Source organism: Felis catus, chromosome A3, assembly GCF_018350175.1.
Source record: "Felis catus isolate Fca126 chromosome A3, F.catus_Fca126_mat1.0, whole genome shotgun sequence".
Taxonomy (NCBI): Eukaryota; Metazoa; Chordata; class Mammalia; order Carnivora; family Felidae; genus Felis; species Felis catus.
In genome coordinates, this window is record NC_058370.1 from 79,039,074 (window position 1) to 79,059,792 (window position 20,719).

Sequence of the window (20,719 nt, forward strand, 5' to 3'; positions counted from 1 at the left end):
CTTCTGGGGTAGGAGTCGGTGGGATCCAACACCCCGCCAGAGCCAGACTAGTCCCAGAGAAGCCTCCGTGGACTCCGACGTCTAGGAAGTTGTAGTCGCTGTTAGAAATATCGATGAGCCCTTAGCCTCAGGTTTAGAATGGAAATTCTTGCTTAAGCAAATAAAGAGAGTGTTCCCCACCCCCGTGGATTAGCCGCACCTTCCTATCCTCAAGTCCCAGCCAGCAAAGCACCACAAGCGACGTCCTGACTGCAGGGGTGGGCGGGGTGGAGGGCTCGGTATTCTGCCCGTTGCGCCTGGCGCGCGAGGTACTAGTGTACCCGGGCCTGGAGCGTCCCAGCGCGGACCAGGAGTGAGCGGAGGCGGAGGAGATGGCTTCCCAGCCGCCGCCTCCCCCGAAACCCTGGGAGACCCGCCGAATTCCGGGGGCCGGGCCAGGACCAGGACCCGGCCCCACTTTCCAGTAAGTGTGGGATTTTTCAGACCGCGGGTTTGGCGGGCTGGAGCGGGAACTTGGCAGGAGACGGTTGAGGCCGTTGTTGGGCTGAGGTGTCCCCTCCCCCCCTCAACCAAACCCCAACGGTGAGGGTATCAAGGTGGGGACAGGGCGCCAGTGTGGGGAATTTCGATGTCAAACAGCTGTTTCTGACTTGACGGCTCTTGGTAGGGACACTGTCCAGGGAGCCTCTGGGCGCCTCACTGGGTCCCGGTGCTTGGAAGAAAGGGGGCGGCTTCCAGCCCCTTGCTGTTAGCGGGACGCCTTGACAAAACTGCTAGACCCCCTTTAAAGCGTTAGACTTTTCGGTCTTCCGCAGATGAGAGTGGCTGGCACTTGCCCAGCCCCGGCTCGACTGGGAACAAAGTCTCTCCAAAGCTTTTAACAACCTCTCAATAAGTTGGTGAAAGCCCAAAAGGTCGCTTTTACGCAACTGGAACCCAAGCCTATACAACTTTGAGTTGTTTTCTAGCATAACTCAGCAACGTTTTGGATAAAGGTTTGGAGAAGCAACTTCTAAGCGGAGTTCTAAATCCAAGGCCTATGGATGGCCTTTGTGTGCAAAATAGTGTGTCATTTTTCTAAGCCCTGTGTGTTTTGTATTTGTTTTTAATCAGTGTTAAATGGATAAAAAGTTAAAATAGAACGAGAGAAGAGTTTCACAGCCTTGTCTGTTTCGTGTTGGGTGGATCTGGACATCCAAATTTAAGTGGTGACATTCGGATGTCATCACCTATCATACAGTAGGTTTACCTAACACCTAAAAATCCCCAGTATACTGGAATGTATTTCTACTGTGTTCTAAAATCTTGTAATCCTTATTTAAACGTCACGATGCTTGAACATATTAGCAAGTTAATTTAATAATGACAGATACATAACAAGTAATGAGCCGTAATTATACTGTTAAGATGAGGCGACACTTTCTGCTACCTTTTTTATGAGCGATTTGACTTTTTAAAAAAGTTTGGACAGCTATTTGGAAGACAGATTTTACACCTGACATCCTGTTAAAGTTCTGTTTATGTAAAATTAACCATTTTCCCACTTTTTCTCATTGTGAATTTTAAACACGTAGAGACCAGTAGAGAGTAAGATAATGAATACTTGTGTATTCACTCCTAGCTTTAAGAAATGTTAACATTTTTCCAGATTTGCCTCATTTTTTCATATTTTTTAAAAAATAAAAATTACAGAAATGGTTAAGCCTCTCTTTCTTCTTTCCTCCTGTAACTACTGTCCCTATTTGGTGTTTAATGTACCCAATTGTGTTTTCATACTTTGATACTTTAGTACCTAGGTTTATATGTTATATATATGTGTGTGTACAGTATTCACTATGTTTTTAAACTTCAAATCATATGTGTGTATATCATTTTGCAAAATGTTTTCCCCTTAAATATTATTGATTTTGAGATTTATCTTGTTCATACGTATAGCTGTAGTCCATTTTAATTGCCATAGGATATTCTATTATATAAAAACAAACTATTCTGTTGTATTAAAGTATTATATATTAAAAACTACTTCAGTGACCATTCGTGTGCCTTTCTCCTTGTCCACATTTCCAAGAGGCTTTCTAATAATGTTATTGGGAATAGAATTGCTTGGTAGAGGGTATGCTTATCTTTAAGTACTAACTGTTGCCAAGTTGCTTCCCAAAGTGGTTTTATACCAGAGTTTACATTTTCACTAGCAGGGTATTCTGTTTCTCTACATTCTTTCAAACACTTGATGATGTTATTTTTTAGTTCTGTATTTGCTAATCTAAAGGATGTGAAATGACATTTTCATCTTTAATTTGCACTTCTCTGATTAGTAATAAGATTGTCTTTTTGAAAGTTAATTCGACATTTGAGATTTTTCTGTTGATATCTTTGGCTCACTTTTTAATTGGCTATATGTTTGCTTCTTCACTTGGTAAGAGTCCTTTATTCTAATTCTATACTAATTCTATTATGTTTGTTTTTAATATCTTTCAGGCTGTGGCTTGTCTTTTTGCTTTATATTTGTGTTCATTTTTGTTGTACAGATACTTTTTAATTTCAATGTAGCCAAAATTTTCATATTTTATTGTTTGTGTTTTTTGTGTCTTGGCTAAGAAACCCTTCCTGTCTTAGATCAAGAAAATTTTTCTCTATTTTCTTTTTCTTTTTTTTTTCTCTCTTTTTTTTTTAAGCTTATTCATTTTGAGAGGGAGAGAAACACATCCAGAGAATCCCACGCAGGCTCCACACTGTCAACACAGAGCACTGGGGGAGGATGTCTGAAGGTGGGGGCATGGATCTCACAGACAACAAGATGATGATGTGAGCCAAAATCAAGAGACTGACCCTTAACTGATTGAGCCACCCAGGCACCCCTCTCTCTCTATTTTTTTTACATGTTCTGCATTTCACATTCATATTTTTAATCCACCTAGAACTGACTTTGTTGTACAAAATCAATGTGAAATAGGTAATCTAGTTTTTTTTCCATGTGGATAACTGTCCCAGTACCATTAATTTATATATTCTGTGCTAGTTTATAATGTCATCACATTGAGTTTTCCTAAATGTGTGGTTCTGTTTGGGATTCTATTGGTCTTTCTAACCGCCACAGTTTTTAATAAGTTTTGATATCCAGTATATCAGTTACCTCTCCACATTGCTGTTCTTCATAATTGCCTTTGTTACATTTAGCCATTATAAAAAGACTTACTGTGATTTTTATTGAAGCTTTATATTTTATGAAAATACGGACTTTTTGCCTCCAATTGTGTTTTGTGATTGTCTCCATGAAGTACTTTTCCATCTTTTATATCCAGCATAATTCAGACTTAATTTGTTCTGGTGGTTTGGTTGAAATTCTCTTTGCTCCATGTTGCAGTCCTGTCATTTACAAATAAGCCAGCATAGATAACCAACAATCTTGTATTGCTCTTGACTTTCATTGGAATGCTTCTCAAGTCTCACTATTAAGTTTGATATTTGATTTTTGGTTTTGATAGTTCTCCTTTTGAACTTCCATCCCCTTGCTCAGATTTTTATTATGAAGGAGTATTAAATATTTTGAATGACTTCTATGAATTTGTTGAGATAATCGTTATGTATTTTTTAAAATTTGAAATGTGATTTATTTACATCAATTAACTTTCTAATTTAATCAATCCTTAAATTTCTGGATGAACTGCTTAATTGTGATTGTTTGTAAAATACAATGCTGAATTCTGTTCTAATATTTTAAGATATTTGCATGTATATTTCTAGGTGAAATTAGCCTGTAATTTTCTTTCTTTGCACTATCCTTTTTTAGCTTTATTTCCAGGTTGCATAGGTACAGAAATTTTTCTTTTGAGTCTTATTTTTATTCCTTTATAGGTAGATTATTTTTTCCTTAGTAGTCTTTAAGATTTTACCTGATACCTTGGTCCTCTGCAACTTTATTATGCTCTGTTCAGGTATGAATATACAGACATGTATATTTTTTCCTCCTGCTCAGTAGCTACAGTGTTCATGCTCACTCATAATCCTTCACCGTAAGGATTCAATCTTTCTTTTATTTTTTTTCTTTTCTTTCTTTTTATTTTATTTTTTCTCAATATATGAAGTTTATTGTCAAATTGGTTTCCATACAACACCCAGTGCTCATCCCAAAAGGTGCCCTCCTCAATACCCATCACTCACCCTCCCTCCCCCATCAACCCTCAGTTCTCAGTTTTTAAGAGTCTCTTACGCTTTGGCTCTCTCCCTCTCTAACCTCTTTTTTTTTTCTTCCCCTCCCCCATGGACTTCTGTTAAGTTTCTCAGGATCCATATAAGAGTGAAAACATATGGTATCTGTCTTTCTCTGTATGACTTATTTCACTTAGCATAACACTCTCCACTTCCATCCACATTGCTACAGAAGGCCATATTTCATTCTTTCTCATTGCCACGTAGTATTCCATTGTGTATATAAACCACAATTTCTTTATCCATTCGTCAGTTGATGGACATTTAGGCTCTTTCCATAATTTGGCTATTGTTGAGAGTGCTGCTATAAACATTGGGGTACAAGTGCCCCTATGCATCAGTACTCCTGTATCCCTTGGGTAAATTCCTAGCAGTGATACTGCTGGGTCATAGGGTAGATCTATTTTTAATTTTTTGAGGAATCTCCACACTGTTTTCCAGAGCAGCTGCACCAGTTTGCATTCCCACCAACAGTGCAAGAGGGTTCCCGTTTCTCCACATCCTCGCCAGCATCATAGTCTCCTGATTTGTTCATTTTGGCCACTCTGACTGGCGTGAGGTGATACCTGAGTGTGGTTTTGATTTGTATTTCCCTGATGAGGACCGACATTGAGCATCTTTTCATGTGCCTGTTGGCCATCCGGATGTCTTCTTTAGAGGAGTGTCTATTCATGTTTTCTGCCCATTTCTTCACTGGGTTATTTGTTTTTCGGGTGTGGAGTTTAGTGAGCTCTTTATAGATTTTGGATACTAGCCCTTTGTCCGATATGTCATTTGCAAATACCTTTTCCCATTCTGTAGGTTGCCTTTTAGTTTTGTTGATTGTTTCCTTTGCTGTGCAGAAGCTTTTTATCTTCGTGAGGTCCCAGTAATTCATTTTTGCTTTTAATTCCCTTGCCTTTGGGGATGTGTCAAGTAAGAAATTGCTGCAGCTGAGGTCAGAGAGGTCTTTTCCTGCTTTCTCCTCTAGGGTTTTGATGGTTTCCTGTCTCACATTCAGGTCCTTTATCCATTTTGAGTTTATTTTTGTAAATGGTGTGAGAAAGTGGTCTAGTTTCAGTCTTCTGCATGTTGCTGTCCAGTTCTGCCAGCACCATTTGTTAAAGAGACTGTCTTTTTTCCATTGGATATTCTTTCCTGCTTTGTCAAAGATGAGTTGGCCATACGTTTGTGGGTCTAGTTCTGGGGTTTCTATTCTATTCCATTGGTCTATGGGTCTGTTTTTGTGCCATCAATTTTTCTTTTAATTCAGGAAATTTTTCACTAATTATATCTCTATTGTTGAAGAAATATTTTTTCCCATCTCTTCTTCTGGGGGACTCCTATTAAACATTGTATCAGGAATAGTTTTCACTACAAGTAATAATATGTGACTTACTGAGTTTTGGACTATAAAGACATTTCTTGTTTAGTTAACAAAAAGTCTAGAGATCTCCTAACTCAACATTGTCATTAGGAACCTATGTTTTTCCTGGCTCCCTTTTTAAATTTTTTTCTGTAAGCTTTCTGAGAGTTTGGGCCATTTCTGTATTAGTCTTTCTTCTTTGAAAGGAATCTCTTTTTTTCCTCCAGTGCTTTAAAGATTTTCCTCTTTGTTTTTGGTTTTTGGCGATTATACTTTGTTGGGCCTCAATGTAAACAGTTTCGTTTGTGTTATTTTGGGTGGGATTCATAGAGATACTTGAATCTGATTTGATGTCTTTCATTAATTTCAGAAAAGTTTCAGCCATTATCTCTTCAAATATTCCTTCGGCCCATTATCTTTTCACCCCTTTGACTCCAACAGCATATATGCTCTGTATTTCACTGTACAGCCCATACCTTATACTCCTTTCTGTATATATTCTTTTGTTACTCATACTTCATTCTGGGTATTTTCTTCGGAATTCTCTTGTAGTTCACTGATGTTTTTCTTTCAAAATGTCCAATCTGGTACTGAACCAGTCATTAAGTTCATAGTTTCAGTTATTTTAAATTCTTCAGTACCTTGTTCTTTCATGTTTTAAACAGGTAATGTATGTTTTTAGCTTTTCTACTTTTTTTTTTTTAGTGGCAGGATTAGTCTGATTACCTAGAATGCCATTGCTTGAAGTGGAATTCCCCAAGTTCTATCTATATTTTCACTGTGTTCCTTAGTCTACAACTAATTTTCTTTTTGCCTCATAGTTGCAAGATAATCCCTGTGGCTGTGAGCATCATGTCTAAGCTTTGTAATGGAGTTTTCTTCATATTTACATGTTTTTATTTCATTTCAATTTTTATTTCACAGATGTCATTGCTTCATTGATGTCTATTTTAAACATATTTGCAGGGCACCTGGGTGGCTCAGTCAGTTAAATGTCCAACTTCGGCTCATGTCATGATCTCGTGGTCTGTGAGTTCGAGCCCCGCGTCAGGCTCTGTGCTGACAGCTCAGAGCCTGGAGCCTGTTTTGGATTCTGTGTCTCCCTCTCTCTCTGACCTTCCCCCATTCATGCTCTGTCTCTCTCTGTCTCAAAAATAAATAAATGTTTAAAAAAAATTTTTAAACATATTTGCAATCCTTGTTGATCTGTTACATGAAACTTATTTTTCCTTGAATGAATTTTCATTCTAATTGTTGATTTTTGTTAGTTTGGTTTCTTAATGTTTTTATTTCTTCTTGTGTACGGCATTTTTGATATGTTTGTTTTGAATAGGCATTTTTGAGTTCTGTTTCCTCTCCTTTCCCTTCCATTTATCTCTCTGTGTCTAGTAGGTTTTCTATTGACTCTCCCTGCTCCTTCAGCATGCACCCTCCCATGTAAGAATCAGGTGTAAAAATGGTGGCTTAGATTAAGGATGTCAAAGATGAAGTCACTGAGTCAGTAGTTGTTTCATTTCCTGGTCTTGAGGCCTAGTCAGAGTCCTACCCTTCTTAGTTCTGTAACTTTCTAAAAATCTTAAACTACTGTCAGCAAGTTTCATAATCTCTTTTTAGAAGCCAAAGTGATGCATCCCAGGCCACAGCTTCAAGCAGTGAATTATTTCCATTAGAAAGGAGCACTGTTAGTTCTTGTTACTTCCTAGAAGTCTAAGTCCTGGTTGTCACTACCTGATTTCAAACCCAGAATTGAGTAGGCCTGTAGCATCACCCTTCCAATCATTTTACATTTCTGTTTGGTTTCTGTTATGTAAATCTAAATATGCCTATTTGTTCTTTTTGTTTTATCTATTATTGCTCCTACTTTAGAGCAGAGCTGCTTTATGAAAACCAGGAAATAACTACACTGTTAGTCACCTGACCCTTTTTAAAGTTTGGTTCTACTTTTTGTGATGTGATACAATATGAAGTAAACATAACCCGTGAATTATTCTTGCCAAAAATGTTAACATGATTCTAATTAAACCTTTAGATGCAATGTTTAATTTAACTGGAAATGTAGAGGATAGAGATATATTTAAACAACATTTTGGGAAAACACAGATTTAGAATGTAAGACATTCTAAAAGAAAACTGGCTGGACTCTTCAAAAAGTCCAGGGCATTCCAAAAAATGGAATGATTCTAATTTAGAAGAAATGAGGAGACAAACAACCAAATGCAGTGTGTGAACCTTAATTGAATTTTTGTTAAAAAAACCCACAACAACCTAAAAGACATTTGACTCTTAAAACTCAATGATAAAAAGGCAAGTACCATAATTTTTCAAATGGGCAAAATATCTAAATACACATTTCTCCAGAGAAGATTTAAAACTGGCAAATAAGGGGCACCTGGGTGGCTCAGTCGGTTGAGCGACCGACTTCAGCTCAGGTCATGATCTCACAGTTTGTGAGTTCGAGCCCTGCGTCAGGCTCTGTGCTGACAGCTTGGAGCCTGGAGCCTGCTTCAGGTTCTGTGTCTCCCTCTCTCTCTGCCCCTCCCCCACTCATGCTCTATCTCTGTCTAAGAAATAAACATTAAAAAAATAATAATAAAACTGGCAAATAAGCACATGAAAAGATACTCAACATCATTAACTGTCAGGGACATGCAAAACAAAATCACAATGAGATACCACTTCATACCCACTAGGTTGGCTATAATGAAAAAGATAAATAATAACAAGTATTGGCAAAGATGTGGAGAAATTGGAACCGTCATGCACTACTGATAGGAATATAAAATGGTACAGTTGCTTTGGAAGACAATCTGGCAGTGCCATAGAAGGTTAAGCATAGTTACTCTATGATCCACCAATTCCATGCCTAGGTATATATACCCAAGAGATATGAAAGCGTATGTCCACACAAAAATTTGTACATAAATGTTTATGATAACATTAGTCACAAAAGCCAAAAAGTGGAAACAACACTATATCTATCAACTGATGCATAAATAAATATAACTCAGCAGGAAACAGGACTAAAGTACTGATAAATGCTACAATATGGATGAAACTTCAAAACATTAAGTAAAAGTAGCCAGTCACAAAATACTATATGTTGTATGATTCATTTACAGTAGATTCTCATTATTTGCAGATGCCAAATTTGCTAATTCTCCTCACTAAAATTTATTGTAACCCCCAAATCAATGCTCATGACACTTTCATGATCATTCACAGACATGGATAGGGTGGCAAAAGATTTGAGTCATCTCAGATGAGATGAGCTGAGATTGAACAAAGCAACACTCCTGCTTCTTGTTTTAGCTTTAAGCTTTAAGCAGGTGTCCTTTTAACAACCAAATGGATGCCACATTTTTCATATTTTTGTTGGTGATTTTGCTATTTTAAAACGGCCTCTAAGTATAATGCTGAAGTGCATTGTTTCCCCCGGGAACAATGATTCTATTTGTTAATTAGATGTTCATAGCAAATTTATAGACTATGACTATCGCAAATAACAAGAATTAACTATATGTGAAATCACCAGAATAGACAAACCTATAGAGACAGAATTTAGATTAGTCATTGCCTAGGATAGGGAATAGAGCAGGAAATAGGTAGTGACTGCTAATGAATGTGGGATTTCTTACTGGGATGCTAAAAATGTTCTGGAATTACATAGGTTGGTAGTTGTACACCTCTGGTATCTCAATAAAACTGTTTGAAGACACTTGAGGGTAATGGATATGTGTTGAATTTTAATTGGATAATGATATGGAATTGTTAATTTTTAGAGATGTGAAAATGGCATTATGTTTTGTCTGAAATATCTTTGCTCTTAGGAAATAACATGTTGAGGTATTTAGGAGTAATGTATCAAGTCTGCAAGTTAATTTCAGATGGTTCAAGAATTTTTAAAAGACTAGACAGTGAGAGAAAGAAAGTTCATGTGGCAAAACAATAATAGTTGTTGAATCTAGATAGAAGAAATGAAGGTATTCATTGTACTTTCAACTTTTTTTTCTGTTTGAAATTTTTCAAAATAAAAAGTTGGGTTGGTGAGACTTTTGGCACATTCAGCACAGAATATACATCTTTTGTTATAAGTTGTAGGTGTGTTGATTTCTCATTTTGCTGGTTGTAACAGAAGGCCGGATGGAATGTGGACACTGAATGTACTTGTATATGCCAAAAATAGCATTACAACCAGAGAAGAGTTGGAAGAAACTTTCTTTTTTTTATTAAGTATTTACATTTAATTCCTTACAATTTTTAAACTAACATATTCATCAAAACTTATAAAAGAAGGATATATAAAGAAAAAATAACCTGTATTAATCATCTGTGTGATATGTGTGTTTTAAATATTCACTAAAAAGAGACTTCAGCATAGTGGTTGTATCAGTACCTTTTATATGCTAAGCACTGTAGTAGTTGATGGAGAAACAAGGATAACTCCTGCACCTATGAGGAGCTCACCTTGTAGAAGAGGCAGACATGTATACAAATGTAAGATACTGTACGATGATGGACAAAGAATTGTGGGAAGGACTTCTGATGACAGTAGAATAATTTAAGGAAAAAAAAACAACGCTATTAAGGGCAAATAGAAAAGCTAGGCAGAATATAAAAACATCTGCTTGAATGCATTATAGAATAAATAAGGTAAAGATTTATGGAGCCCAGATCCAAAAGATGGAAAAAGAGAAAGATGGAAATCCACAAAGGTGAGAGTAGATTCTCATAGAAGCTGCTGCTCATTCCAAAAGAAGCAGTTTAGATGATGGGAAGCTAGTTGAAGAGCACCTTCGACAGATTCTTGGAGTATGGTTAGAGTCTAGTAGTCCTCCAAGACAGGGTGCTGATAAATTACCCATACCTTGTGTTATGACCCTAAAAAGATACATCTATCTAGATATGAGAGTATAAAAGAAGCAGACACTCCCTTACAGGAGCATAAACCCAGCTTCAGATCATCTCAATCTCTGAAATTAGATTAGGGACAATCATGGATTGATAATAGCTTTAGCAGGCTAGTTTGCCTGAAGCAAACTAGAGGATAGTTCAGAAAATAGTATCCAGAATGAAATACATCTAGAGGAAGAGAGCATCATCCAGAGTCTCAAATTCTTGCCACAATTCTTCATGTATGTCTCATGCATAAGCAAAATCAAATAGCAGGACCCAGAAGGATATTAGATAATATAAATTGAAACTAAGTGAAACAACAGATGAGAAAACAGATTTCAAAGGGACTCTAGAAATTGGAGTTACTGAACAGACTTTAACATAAATTTAAAATGTTTAATATGTTGAAGGCAATAGAAGAAAACAAGGAATTTGGCAGATAATTGGAAACTATCAAAAGGAAAAGGAATATGTAGAACAAAAATGCAGTAACCAAACTTAGTAACTCATTGGGTTTAGCAACAGTTTAGACACTGCTACAGAGATAATTAGTGACTTAGAGCAACGTTCTAAGTGTGTTCTGTAGCTACCAAGACTGGCTGCTGTTTTCAAACTATAAATTAGCAGCCCACAAAAAGATAATGAAACTTTGTCCAGAATGTAAAGCAACATTAATACTAAGCACACTATTTAGTTCAGTTGGCATTAAGAATTCATTGATAAAGAGGCACCTGGGTGGCTCAGTTGGTTAAGCATCTGCCTTTGGCTCAGATCATGATCTCACAGTTTGTGAGTTTGAGCCCCACATCAGTCTCTTTGCTGTCAGTACAGAGCCTGCTTCAGGTCCTCTGTCCCCCTCTCTATCTGCCCCTGCCCCACTCACACACACACTCTCTCTTAAAAATAAATAAATAAGCTTAAAAAAATTTTTTTAAAGAGTTCATTAATTCACATTATGGTACAAGATACTTATTTTGTGATGTATTGGCCCTTTTGAATAGCAGGACCTAAAGGATAATTAGGAAGAAAATATCCAACATATTTTTGCACAAAGAGACAAAAGGGCAGAAAATGCAGAAAGGATGGGAAGAGATTTAGAGGATTAAGCAAGGTATAATTTAAAAACAGAGAAAATGAGGGGCGCCTGGGTGGCTCAGTCAGTTAAGCGTCCGACAGCTCAGGTCATGATCTGATGGTTTGTGGGTTCGAGCCCCATGTCAGGCTCTGTGCTGATAGCGCTGAGCCTGGAGCCTGCTTCAGATTCTGTGTCTCCCAGTCTCTCTCTCTCTTTCAAAAGTAAACATTAAAAAAAAGTTTTTAAATAGAGAAAAGGAGTAGTCTTGTAATTATACAACAATGCTTCTCAAAATATTTGTGCTGATACCTAATACCTTTATAAAATACAGTAAAAATATAACAATGTCAGATTGCTTAAACAGTCTTATTTGTTGTACTTTTCTCATTATAGGTCAGTGCATATGACTCATAAATTAGCACTGATTGACAAACCATATTTTAAGTAGCATGATACTAAAGAAATTGAATTTGTAATTAAAATCATAATCATCTTGATGTTGAGAAATCATTTGATAAAGTCAATGTTCATGGTAAAAACTCTTAGCAAATAGAAATAGAAAACAAATTACTAAATTTACAATAACTCTACAGTAAACATAATAATGGTTACATGTTGAGAAATTTCCCTTTGAGATCAGAAATGAGACAAGAATGCCTATTAATCACTTCTATTCAAGATTGGACACATGTCTTAGGTGCAATACCTTCTTTAATAATCAAAACTGTAAGAATTGGAAATATACCTATCATTCACATACAATATGACTGCAAATCCTTAATTGAAAATCCAGAAGAATCAAAAACAAGTTTGTTGGATATAAGCACCATATTAAAAAAAAATCCATTATTTCTACATAACAGTATCAAAGTGAAATTTTAGAAGACACCGTTTATAGTAGCATCAGAAAATATCAAATATACAGGAATAAATCTAAAGAAAACCTGCCACAAGGAAACTATAAAACAGTATGGAAACTTAAAGTTATTTTTAAAAACCATTATTCAGAAAAATCTTTAAAAGATCTGATGGGGCCGCCTGATTGGTTCAGTTGGTTTAGTGTCTGACTCTTGATTTCTTGGTTTCAGCTGAGGTTGTGAGATCCAGCCCTACATCTGGGCCTCCATAGAGCCTGCTTGAGAATTTCTTTCTCCCCCTCCCTCTCCTGCACACTTGTGCTCTCTCTGTGTCTCTCTCAAAACAAAACAAAAACCTAATAAATGTGGGTTGAAACTCTAAATATTATAAAGATATGGTTTATCTCAAATTAACCTACAGATTCATTGTAATCCCAAACAATCTCAACAGGGTTTTTTGGTAAGTATTTTTTTTAATGTTTATTTATTTTGAGAGAGAGAGAGAAAGAGAGTGCACGCACTTGGGGCAGAGAAAGAGGGAGAATCCCAAGCAGGCTCTGCGCTGTCAGTGTGGCTTGAACTCACAGACTATGAGATCATGAACTGAGCCGAAACTAAGAATCAGCCATTTAACTGAGCCACCCAGGCACCCCTCAATAGGGTTTTTTTGAGGGAGAGGGTGTGGAACTTAAAGCTCTGATTCTAAAATGTATATGGAAATTCAAAGGGTCAAAAAAGCTAAAACACTCTTGAAGATGAAGAACATTGGAGGAGGACGTGTTTTATTGAATACTGCTAAGACCTATTATAAAACTATAGTGATTAAGATAGTGCCATTTAGGGGCGCCTGGGTGGCGCAGTCGGTTAAGCGTCCGACTTCAGCCAGGTCACGATCTCGCGGTCCGTGAGTTCGAGCCCCGCGTCGGGCTCTGGGCTGATGGCTCAGAGCCTGGAGCCTGTTTCCGATTCTGTGTCTCCCTCTCTCTCTCTGCCCCTCCCCCGTTCATGCTCTGTCTCTCTCTCTGTCCCAAAAATAAATAAACGTTGAAAAAAAAAATTAAAAAAAAAAAAAAGATAGTGCCATTTAGGGGCAAGGATGGACAAATACCTAGTTGTAACTAACCCTGAGAAAATAGGTTGAAGATACTGCTAATAATGCTAGCAAGTAAACAAGAAAATAGCAGAGTTTAGTCAGCTCTTTTATCTTGTTCATTTTAACACTGAGATTCTAAGCATGTAGGTATTAGAGACTAATCCTTATTCTTACCACCTCTTCAGTAGATCTGTCATTAACACTGGGTATGTACGAGGTGTTTAATAGTTACTTTGAATTGAATTTATTATGTGCTTAAGATACTATTTTGAATCTTTTTTTTTTTTTTTTTTTTAGATCTGCTGATTTGGGTCCTAGTTTATTGACAAGACCTGGACAACCAACACTTACCAGAGTGCCCCCACCTATTCTTCCAAGGCCATCACAGCAGACAGGAAGCAGCAATGTGAATACTTTCAGACCTGCTTACAGTTCATTTTCTTCAGGATATGGTGCCTATGGAAATTCGTTTTATGGAAGCTATAGCCCTTATAGTTATGGATATAATGGGTTGGGCTATAACCGCCTCCGTGTAGATGATCTGCCACCCAGTAGATTTGTTCAGCAAGCTGAAGAAAGCAGCAGAGGTGCATTTCAGTCCATTGAAAGTATTGTGCATGCATTTGCCTCTGTCAGTATGATGATGGATGCTACCTTTTCAGCTGTCTATAACAGTTTCAGGGCTGTATTGGATGTAGCAAATCACTTTTCCCGATTAAAAATACATTTCACAAAGGTTTTTTCAGCTTTTGCATTAGTTAGGACTATAAGGTATCTATACAGACGGTTACAGTGGATGATAGGTTTAAGAAGAGGCTCTGAGAATGAGGACCTGTGGGCAGAAAGTGAAGGAACTGTGGCTTGCCTTGGTGCCGAGGACAAAGCAGCTAATTCAGCCAAATCTTGGCCAATATTCTTGTTCTTTGCTGTTATCCTTGGTGGTCCTTACCTCATCTGGAAACTTCTGTCTACCCATAATGATGAAGTCACAGGTAAGAGTAATAGAATAGGTTCAAAAACCACATAACAATCTCGAATTTTAAGAATAGATTTGTTAAATTAACGTTCTTTGTGTTCATTTGTATTCAATATTTTGATCCAATTATATTTTCAGTTAAGAACTTGAAAACTGGAAAATGAATATATAGCAAAAACAGGCTTACTGATTGGTTTATTGTTTGTTTAATGTAAGAGTACACATTGCCTGACTACTGTTTACAGGGTACTGAACTTGATGCTGTAGAGGCTACAGGTATGCATAGGACATAATTCCCTTATCTTTCTAAAACTTACTGGCAGGGATGGATAAGACAATATACAGGTAATTGTAATTTTGACCTTGAAAAAAAGGAGAAGGTTCATAATATATATCCTAGTGAGCATATTTTTGGATTTTGCATAGTGTTAATTATAGAATTTACTTTGGTGGAGGGTGGTGCTTTTTTCTTGGCAAATAGATTTATACAGTTTACACCATAGCCAGTGAACACTAACCCTAACTTTAATTCTTAATTTGGTTTGTAGACAACACCAACTGGGCAAGTGGTGAGGATGACCATGTAGTTGCTAGAGCAGAATATGATTTTGCTGCTGTGTCCGAAGAAGAAATTTCTTTCCGTGCTGGTGATATGCTAAACTTAGCTCTCAAAGGTAACAAAACATGAATAAATTGAAATTACCCATGAGTTTTTTGAATTTGTAAATGTACTATTAAAAACTGCAACAAAAGATCTTGGTCCTTGTTCGTTAACTCAGAAGTAGTTGCTAGTATTTCTCTTTTGTGTCAGTTTAGACCTTCCAGATCCAGGGATGTGGAAGAAAAATGCTCAACAGGGTTGTCCCAATAGTATTTCACTGAGATAAGGAAAGATTTTGTTTATGTATATAATCACTTATAAACTCAAAACTTGAATTCCAAACTCTGTTAATCCCCACACAAAAACATGAGATTAACACTACATGTAACAAATCTAACAACCCGAAGAAATTCTCCTGTGACATAAGTATCCCTGTCAGTCTTTAATTGCTCGGACTGGTATTGCTTTCTTTTTTATTTGACTAGTTTACTTCAGAAACTACCAACATGAGTATTTGAGGAATTACTGTCATGAAGTATTAAGGAACTTCAGCAAGGAATTTATACACATCACAGGTTTATTTTTGAACCAGGTCACTAATAGTTTTTAATGGTTCCAGGTAAAATGGCCTTTTCCCTTAGCTTTCCTCAGTAAGGATGATCAGAATTTTTATGGATTTGCAAAAAAAAAAAAAAGATTTTTGTGTGTTTGTGGGGATTCAGGTTTACTAGGAAGAGTAACATTTTGTTGGTAAAAATACTAGTGACAATAGTAACAGCTATCCTTTATAGGATAAGGCACTATATATCTTTCATTTAACTCTTATAATAATGCTGTGATGTAGGTACTATTATTATCCTGACCTTTTTTTACTTATGAGAAAACAGAGACTCAGAATAACTAAATGGGATCACAAAGCTAAGGTGTGATGGAGCTGGACTATGAACCTAGGTTTGTCTGACTTCAGAACCTCTACGCGTAACCACTTTGGCTGTTTTCCATGTGATCTATTAATGGAAACTTGAGCCTTTAATTAGTTCTAGTCATTACATAGGGAAAAAATATCTTCCATGTTCACATAATTTATTGTATAAATAATTGAAAATTTTGGATCAAATTTGCTAAATCTCTGCCTCATCCCTCATACACAAAACCTAGGCTTCTAAGTATTAGATTCATATTTTTCTTCTAGTGAAAATAGCACTTTCCTATTTTGGATTACAAAAGAGTGATTTCTTTTTAAGATTTATTGTTAGACCCATACAAATAATTAGTTTTAATCTAAATAAAGTATAAAGAAGATCAAGTGTGGTTTCTTTCAATTATAGTATTTCAGGAAAATTTTATATCTCATATTATTCTTCCACTAATGACACCTCTTAACACTTTAGCTTTGCTTCTTTGTTTTCTTCCTTTGCCCAAAATACATTTGAGCATTTAGAACAAAATCAGTCACAGACATGGTTGATTTTAAGTGTTTTATTTATTCTCTATTGTAGAGTATTAAACATAAAAATGTTATATTGTGCCTAACTTATAGTGTTGACCTAAAACCCTAACAGTTAAACAGCTTTTTAAAGATATGAGTAATCTTTAAAATACCAAAAAACAAAATTGAATATATTAAATAAATCTTTCCTACTTTAAGCTTAGAGTACTGCCTTACCTTTTTGTCATGTGCCTAGAGGTAACTGAGGTCTTTATTTTTGCCTATCTTGGATTAAAGTTAGCATTCAGTATCTTCAGAATTATTCCTCACAATCACATGGAATGAATTTTGTATTTTGGCCAAAAGTTACGTAAAGAAATTTGGCTTGTATAAAGGTATGTATTTTCTATACTTCCCTGTAACTTCTATTGAGAAGGACTGAGAAATTCATTTCTTAAATTTCAGTTTAAAATATGAAAGACATGGGAGAGAGCCAAAGCATAAGAGACTCTTAAAAACTGAGAACAAACTGAAGGTTGATGGGGGTGGGAGGGAGGGGAGGGTGGGTGATGGGTATTGAAGAGGGCATCTTTTGGGATGAGCACTGGGTGTTGTATGGAAACCAATTTGACAATAAATTTCATATATTGAAAAAAAATATGAAAGACAGTGATGTTAGTTTTAGCTTTTAGGAGAATTGAATCTCCTTACTCTATGAATGGACCAACTAATAATAAACTTCATGTTCTTCAAGGCTGAAAATATAGTAAGTATAAAATAAAAAGTATAAATTGTAAGAAGGGACTCTAGAACTGTTAAGCCTACTCATTTGATTTTGAATATATGTATTTGTTTACGTATTTTATTGTGTAAGTGTAACAGATCTTAATATTTTATTATTAATATTTTGTTGGACTCCAAAATGTGTTATAATTACAAGGCTGTCTTTTCTTCCATCAGAACAGCAACCCAAAGTGCGTGGTTGGCTTCTGGCTAGTCTTGATGGTCAAACAACAGGACTTATACCTGCTAATTATGTCAAAATTCTTGGTAAAAGAAGAGGTAGAAAAGCAATGGAATCCAGTAAAATTTCCAAGCAGCAACAATCTTTTACCAACACAACACTAATTAAAGGAGCCACGGCTGCTGATTCTTTGGATGAACAGGAAGCTGCCTTTGAATCTGTTTTTGTTGAGACTAATAAGGTTCCAGTTGCACCTGATTCCACTGGGAAAGGTGGAGATAAACAAGATCTTTGATATCTTTCATGTTTGCCTGCAATTGAACTATACTTTTTAAAAATTACTTCTTACAAAGAAATTAATCTACAATCCAGTGAACACATTTGTTAATGGCTATTCCAGGTGTTTTGCTGCTAGAAATTATTAAAGTTGTACACTAGTATGTTGGTCTAGTGACCTGGTTACATTTTACGAGTTCTTAGACCATGAGGGTATTTGTTTCACCTAGATTTTAAAATTATGGAGACTGCTGTCATTTTCATCTTATATAAAATCCTGTGTTTATTGAAATAATGAGTTTGATGAACTATAGAATACACTGCTACAGTAGGGGTCATTAATGCTTTTTAAAGTTAGAGATTTGGAATTGATTTGGAATCCTCAGATAACGGGTGATAACACACAAATATGAGAACAGGCAAAAGGCTAATTTTTTTTTAACAACTTTAATTAAACTGAATAATAAAAATTTTCTGATCTGTGTTATATGCAGTCTTGGGTTTGCTTTAGGCAGTAATATATTTTTATCTACTAACAATTAATACTTTTACCTTTTATTGTATTTTTAAAAATTCATCTTGAAAAGGTCTTGAAAAGGTCACTAGAAGCATGGTTCTAGAGTGATATTTAGCCCTTATAGTTTTTCCTGCTAGTAAAAAAGGCTGAAAATTCTCTTTCTTCCAGATTATTTCCATTTCTTCTGATGATCATGGAATGTTTTATCCCTTTACAATATGACTAGTTTTCATCCTGGATAAATCAGAATATATGAAAGATTTACTTTCTTTTTCTACAGCCAAGACTCAAATCCTTCAAATTTACACATTACAGTATAATCATTTCCAGCGGTAATGATTTATATCTTTTCATGGATTCTCTGCTTTTCCCTCGTATAATTACTTTTTAAATTCCATATTCAGGCTGTTCTGTAAACATTGAAAACGTGTCACATTGGATACACATTCTGTTAGGTTTAGTTTTTACTACTGAGACTATAAATGCAATGCCATTTAGCATATGATAATACTATACAACTTGTTTTATATTTAATAATGACTTTAAATGCAGTTAAACTTCACTGAATATTTAGCCATAAAATTGGAAAATCATACAAAATTGGAAAACCCAAACGTTGTGATCATAATACAAAATAATACTTTCAGGAATACAGGTGTACAAAAATACATTTACAGATACTTGCTGAAAGCCTGGGACTATTTGATAAAGATTTTGATTTAGTATTTTCATCTTCTTACAGACTTTATGTTGTAAATAATTCTAGAACAGTTCACACTAAAACATAGAAGATCCAGATATATACGTATATACAAATATATAGCATGGAACTTTACTAAAGTCTTTTTGGGAGCCTCTCCTTTGAAATGACAATATAATAAGTAACATATAATTTAAACATATAATTTAAAATACAAATATTGACCCTGTGCAGAAAAAAATAATAAGATAGTAAAATTTATTTATCTTAAGCCTATTTTTCGAACACTGAGATACTTAGTCTTCAAGTTGAGATAAAGTTCCTTGCATATTATTTTCCATTTGTGTTCTACAATTAGAGGTTCTGGTTTTGTTAGAGTAATTTATGGAGATTTTGTCCTTGAAACAATTTTGATAAGGCAAATTATTAAATTTGGTGTTCAAACATGTAAATTGGGGGTGCTTGGGTTGCTCAGTGTGTTAAGCGTCCAGCTTTGGCTCAGGTCATGATCTTACAGTTCATGAGTTCAAGCCCTGCATCAGTCTCTGTGCTGTCAGCGCAGAGCCTGCTTCAGATCCTCCATCCCCCTCTCTCTCTGCCCCCCACCCCTGCTCTCTCTGTCTCTCTCAAAAATAAACATTTAAAAAAAAATTTTTTTAAAGAAACATCTAAATTGATTGCTAGAAGTCAAGTCAAGTAGGGGTGAAATGCTGAGGCATTAAGGATAGAATTTGTGACTATTAAAGGTGCCTAGGGAGAAGAGTATAGCACAGAATGAATGACAAAAACAATTTCACTTTTCTTAGGGTATTTGTTTTTTGGTTAAGTATGCTAAATTGCAATATACGTTATCTGGTAACTATTTGTTTCTGAAAATTCCTTTTCGGTTAGAATTTTGTAAAAGGAATTTAGGAAAATAAGCAGAGAAATTTTGTAGCCTTTTTTATCATGATAGTTTTAGTGTAATTTTTTAGTTGAGATTAAATGTAATGTTCACAGATCTATTATTGTTTTTAGAAACTTATTTAAGGAGTACTACTTTACAGAAATTACTAACTGAAACCAAAACATTTTCAATTAAACAGAACAATAAATCACAAGTTACAGTAAGAAAACAGATTTCATTTAAAAAAATTTTCCGATTGTATTTTATCAGTTTAGAAAGGAAAAGGTAAGAGGACTATAAATTTTCATGTTTTAACATTTTATGTAGGTACTTGATTCAGTCTATCTTTATGTCATAATTATATGTTTACTTGAATATAGCTGTCTTTTATCTTCTGCTTTCTTTGATGGAAAAAAGAACAGAAATTGTTCTTCAGTTAAAATTTGATTTTGAATAGATTGTGAAGTTACTTTTACTGGACAAATAAAAGTATATTAAACTTGGTTGACATTTTTTGAAGATAAACTTAACTCTTTGCAGGTTGAAATTAATATAAAAAGTCTCTATTTTTCTTCATATCATTGTATATATTAACTACTGCAAACCAATTTGTTCTATTTCCTTGTGATGTAAAGAAAAATATCAGATTTACATTTATATAAAAATAAAAACCTAAAAGGTTATAAATACAAGACCACAAATCTAGGTTTTGGGAGATCTATTTGCTAGTCTGGTTACCACTATGAACTTACTGCAAGATTTAGCTCACAGTATTTTTCAGTTTCCTCACTAATAACATGGGGCATAGCTGCTACATCTGTCTCACGTGAGAGTACTCCTTAAAAAATGTAAAGCAGGGGCACCTCGTGGCTCAGTCAGTTAAGCATCCAATTTTGGC

The 20,719-nt window shown here is 35.5% G+C and overlaps 2 protein-coding genes across 2 annotated transcripts in view; one reads left to right on the plus strand and one right to left on the minus strand.

Moving 5' to 3' along the window:
* The window catches only part of PUS10 (pseudouridine synthase 10), a 74,032-nt gene extending 73,710 nt beyond the window's left edge, over window positions 1-322 (minus strand). The window contains exon 1 of the mRNA XM_045054248.1: window positions 200-322. The gene's annotated coding sequence lies outside the window, so the exon portion shown is untranslated. The remainder of the gene's footprint in view (window positions 1-199) is intronic.
* PEX13 (peroxisomal biogenesis factor 13) lies at window positions 322-20,329 on the plus strand. Its single transcript, XM_003984030.6, has 4 exons — window positions 322-463; window positions 13,770-14,464; window positions 14,997-15,122; window positions 17,439-20,329. Exons 1-4 carry the CDS (start codon window positions 372-374, stop codon window positions 17,735-17,737), a joined length of 1,212 nt encoding a protein of 403 aa, XP_003984079.2. The 5' UTR covers window positions 322-371; the 3' UTR covers window positions 17,738-20,329.
* The last annotated feature ends 390 nt before the right edge of the window (window positions 20,330-20,719 follow it).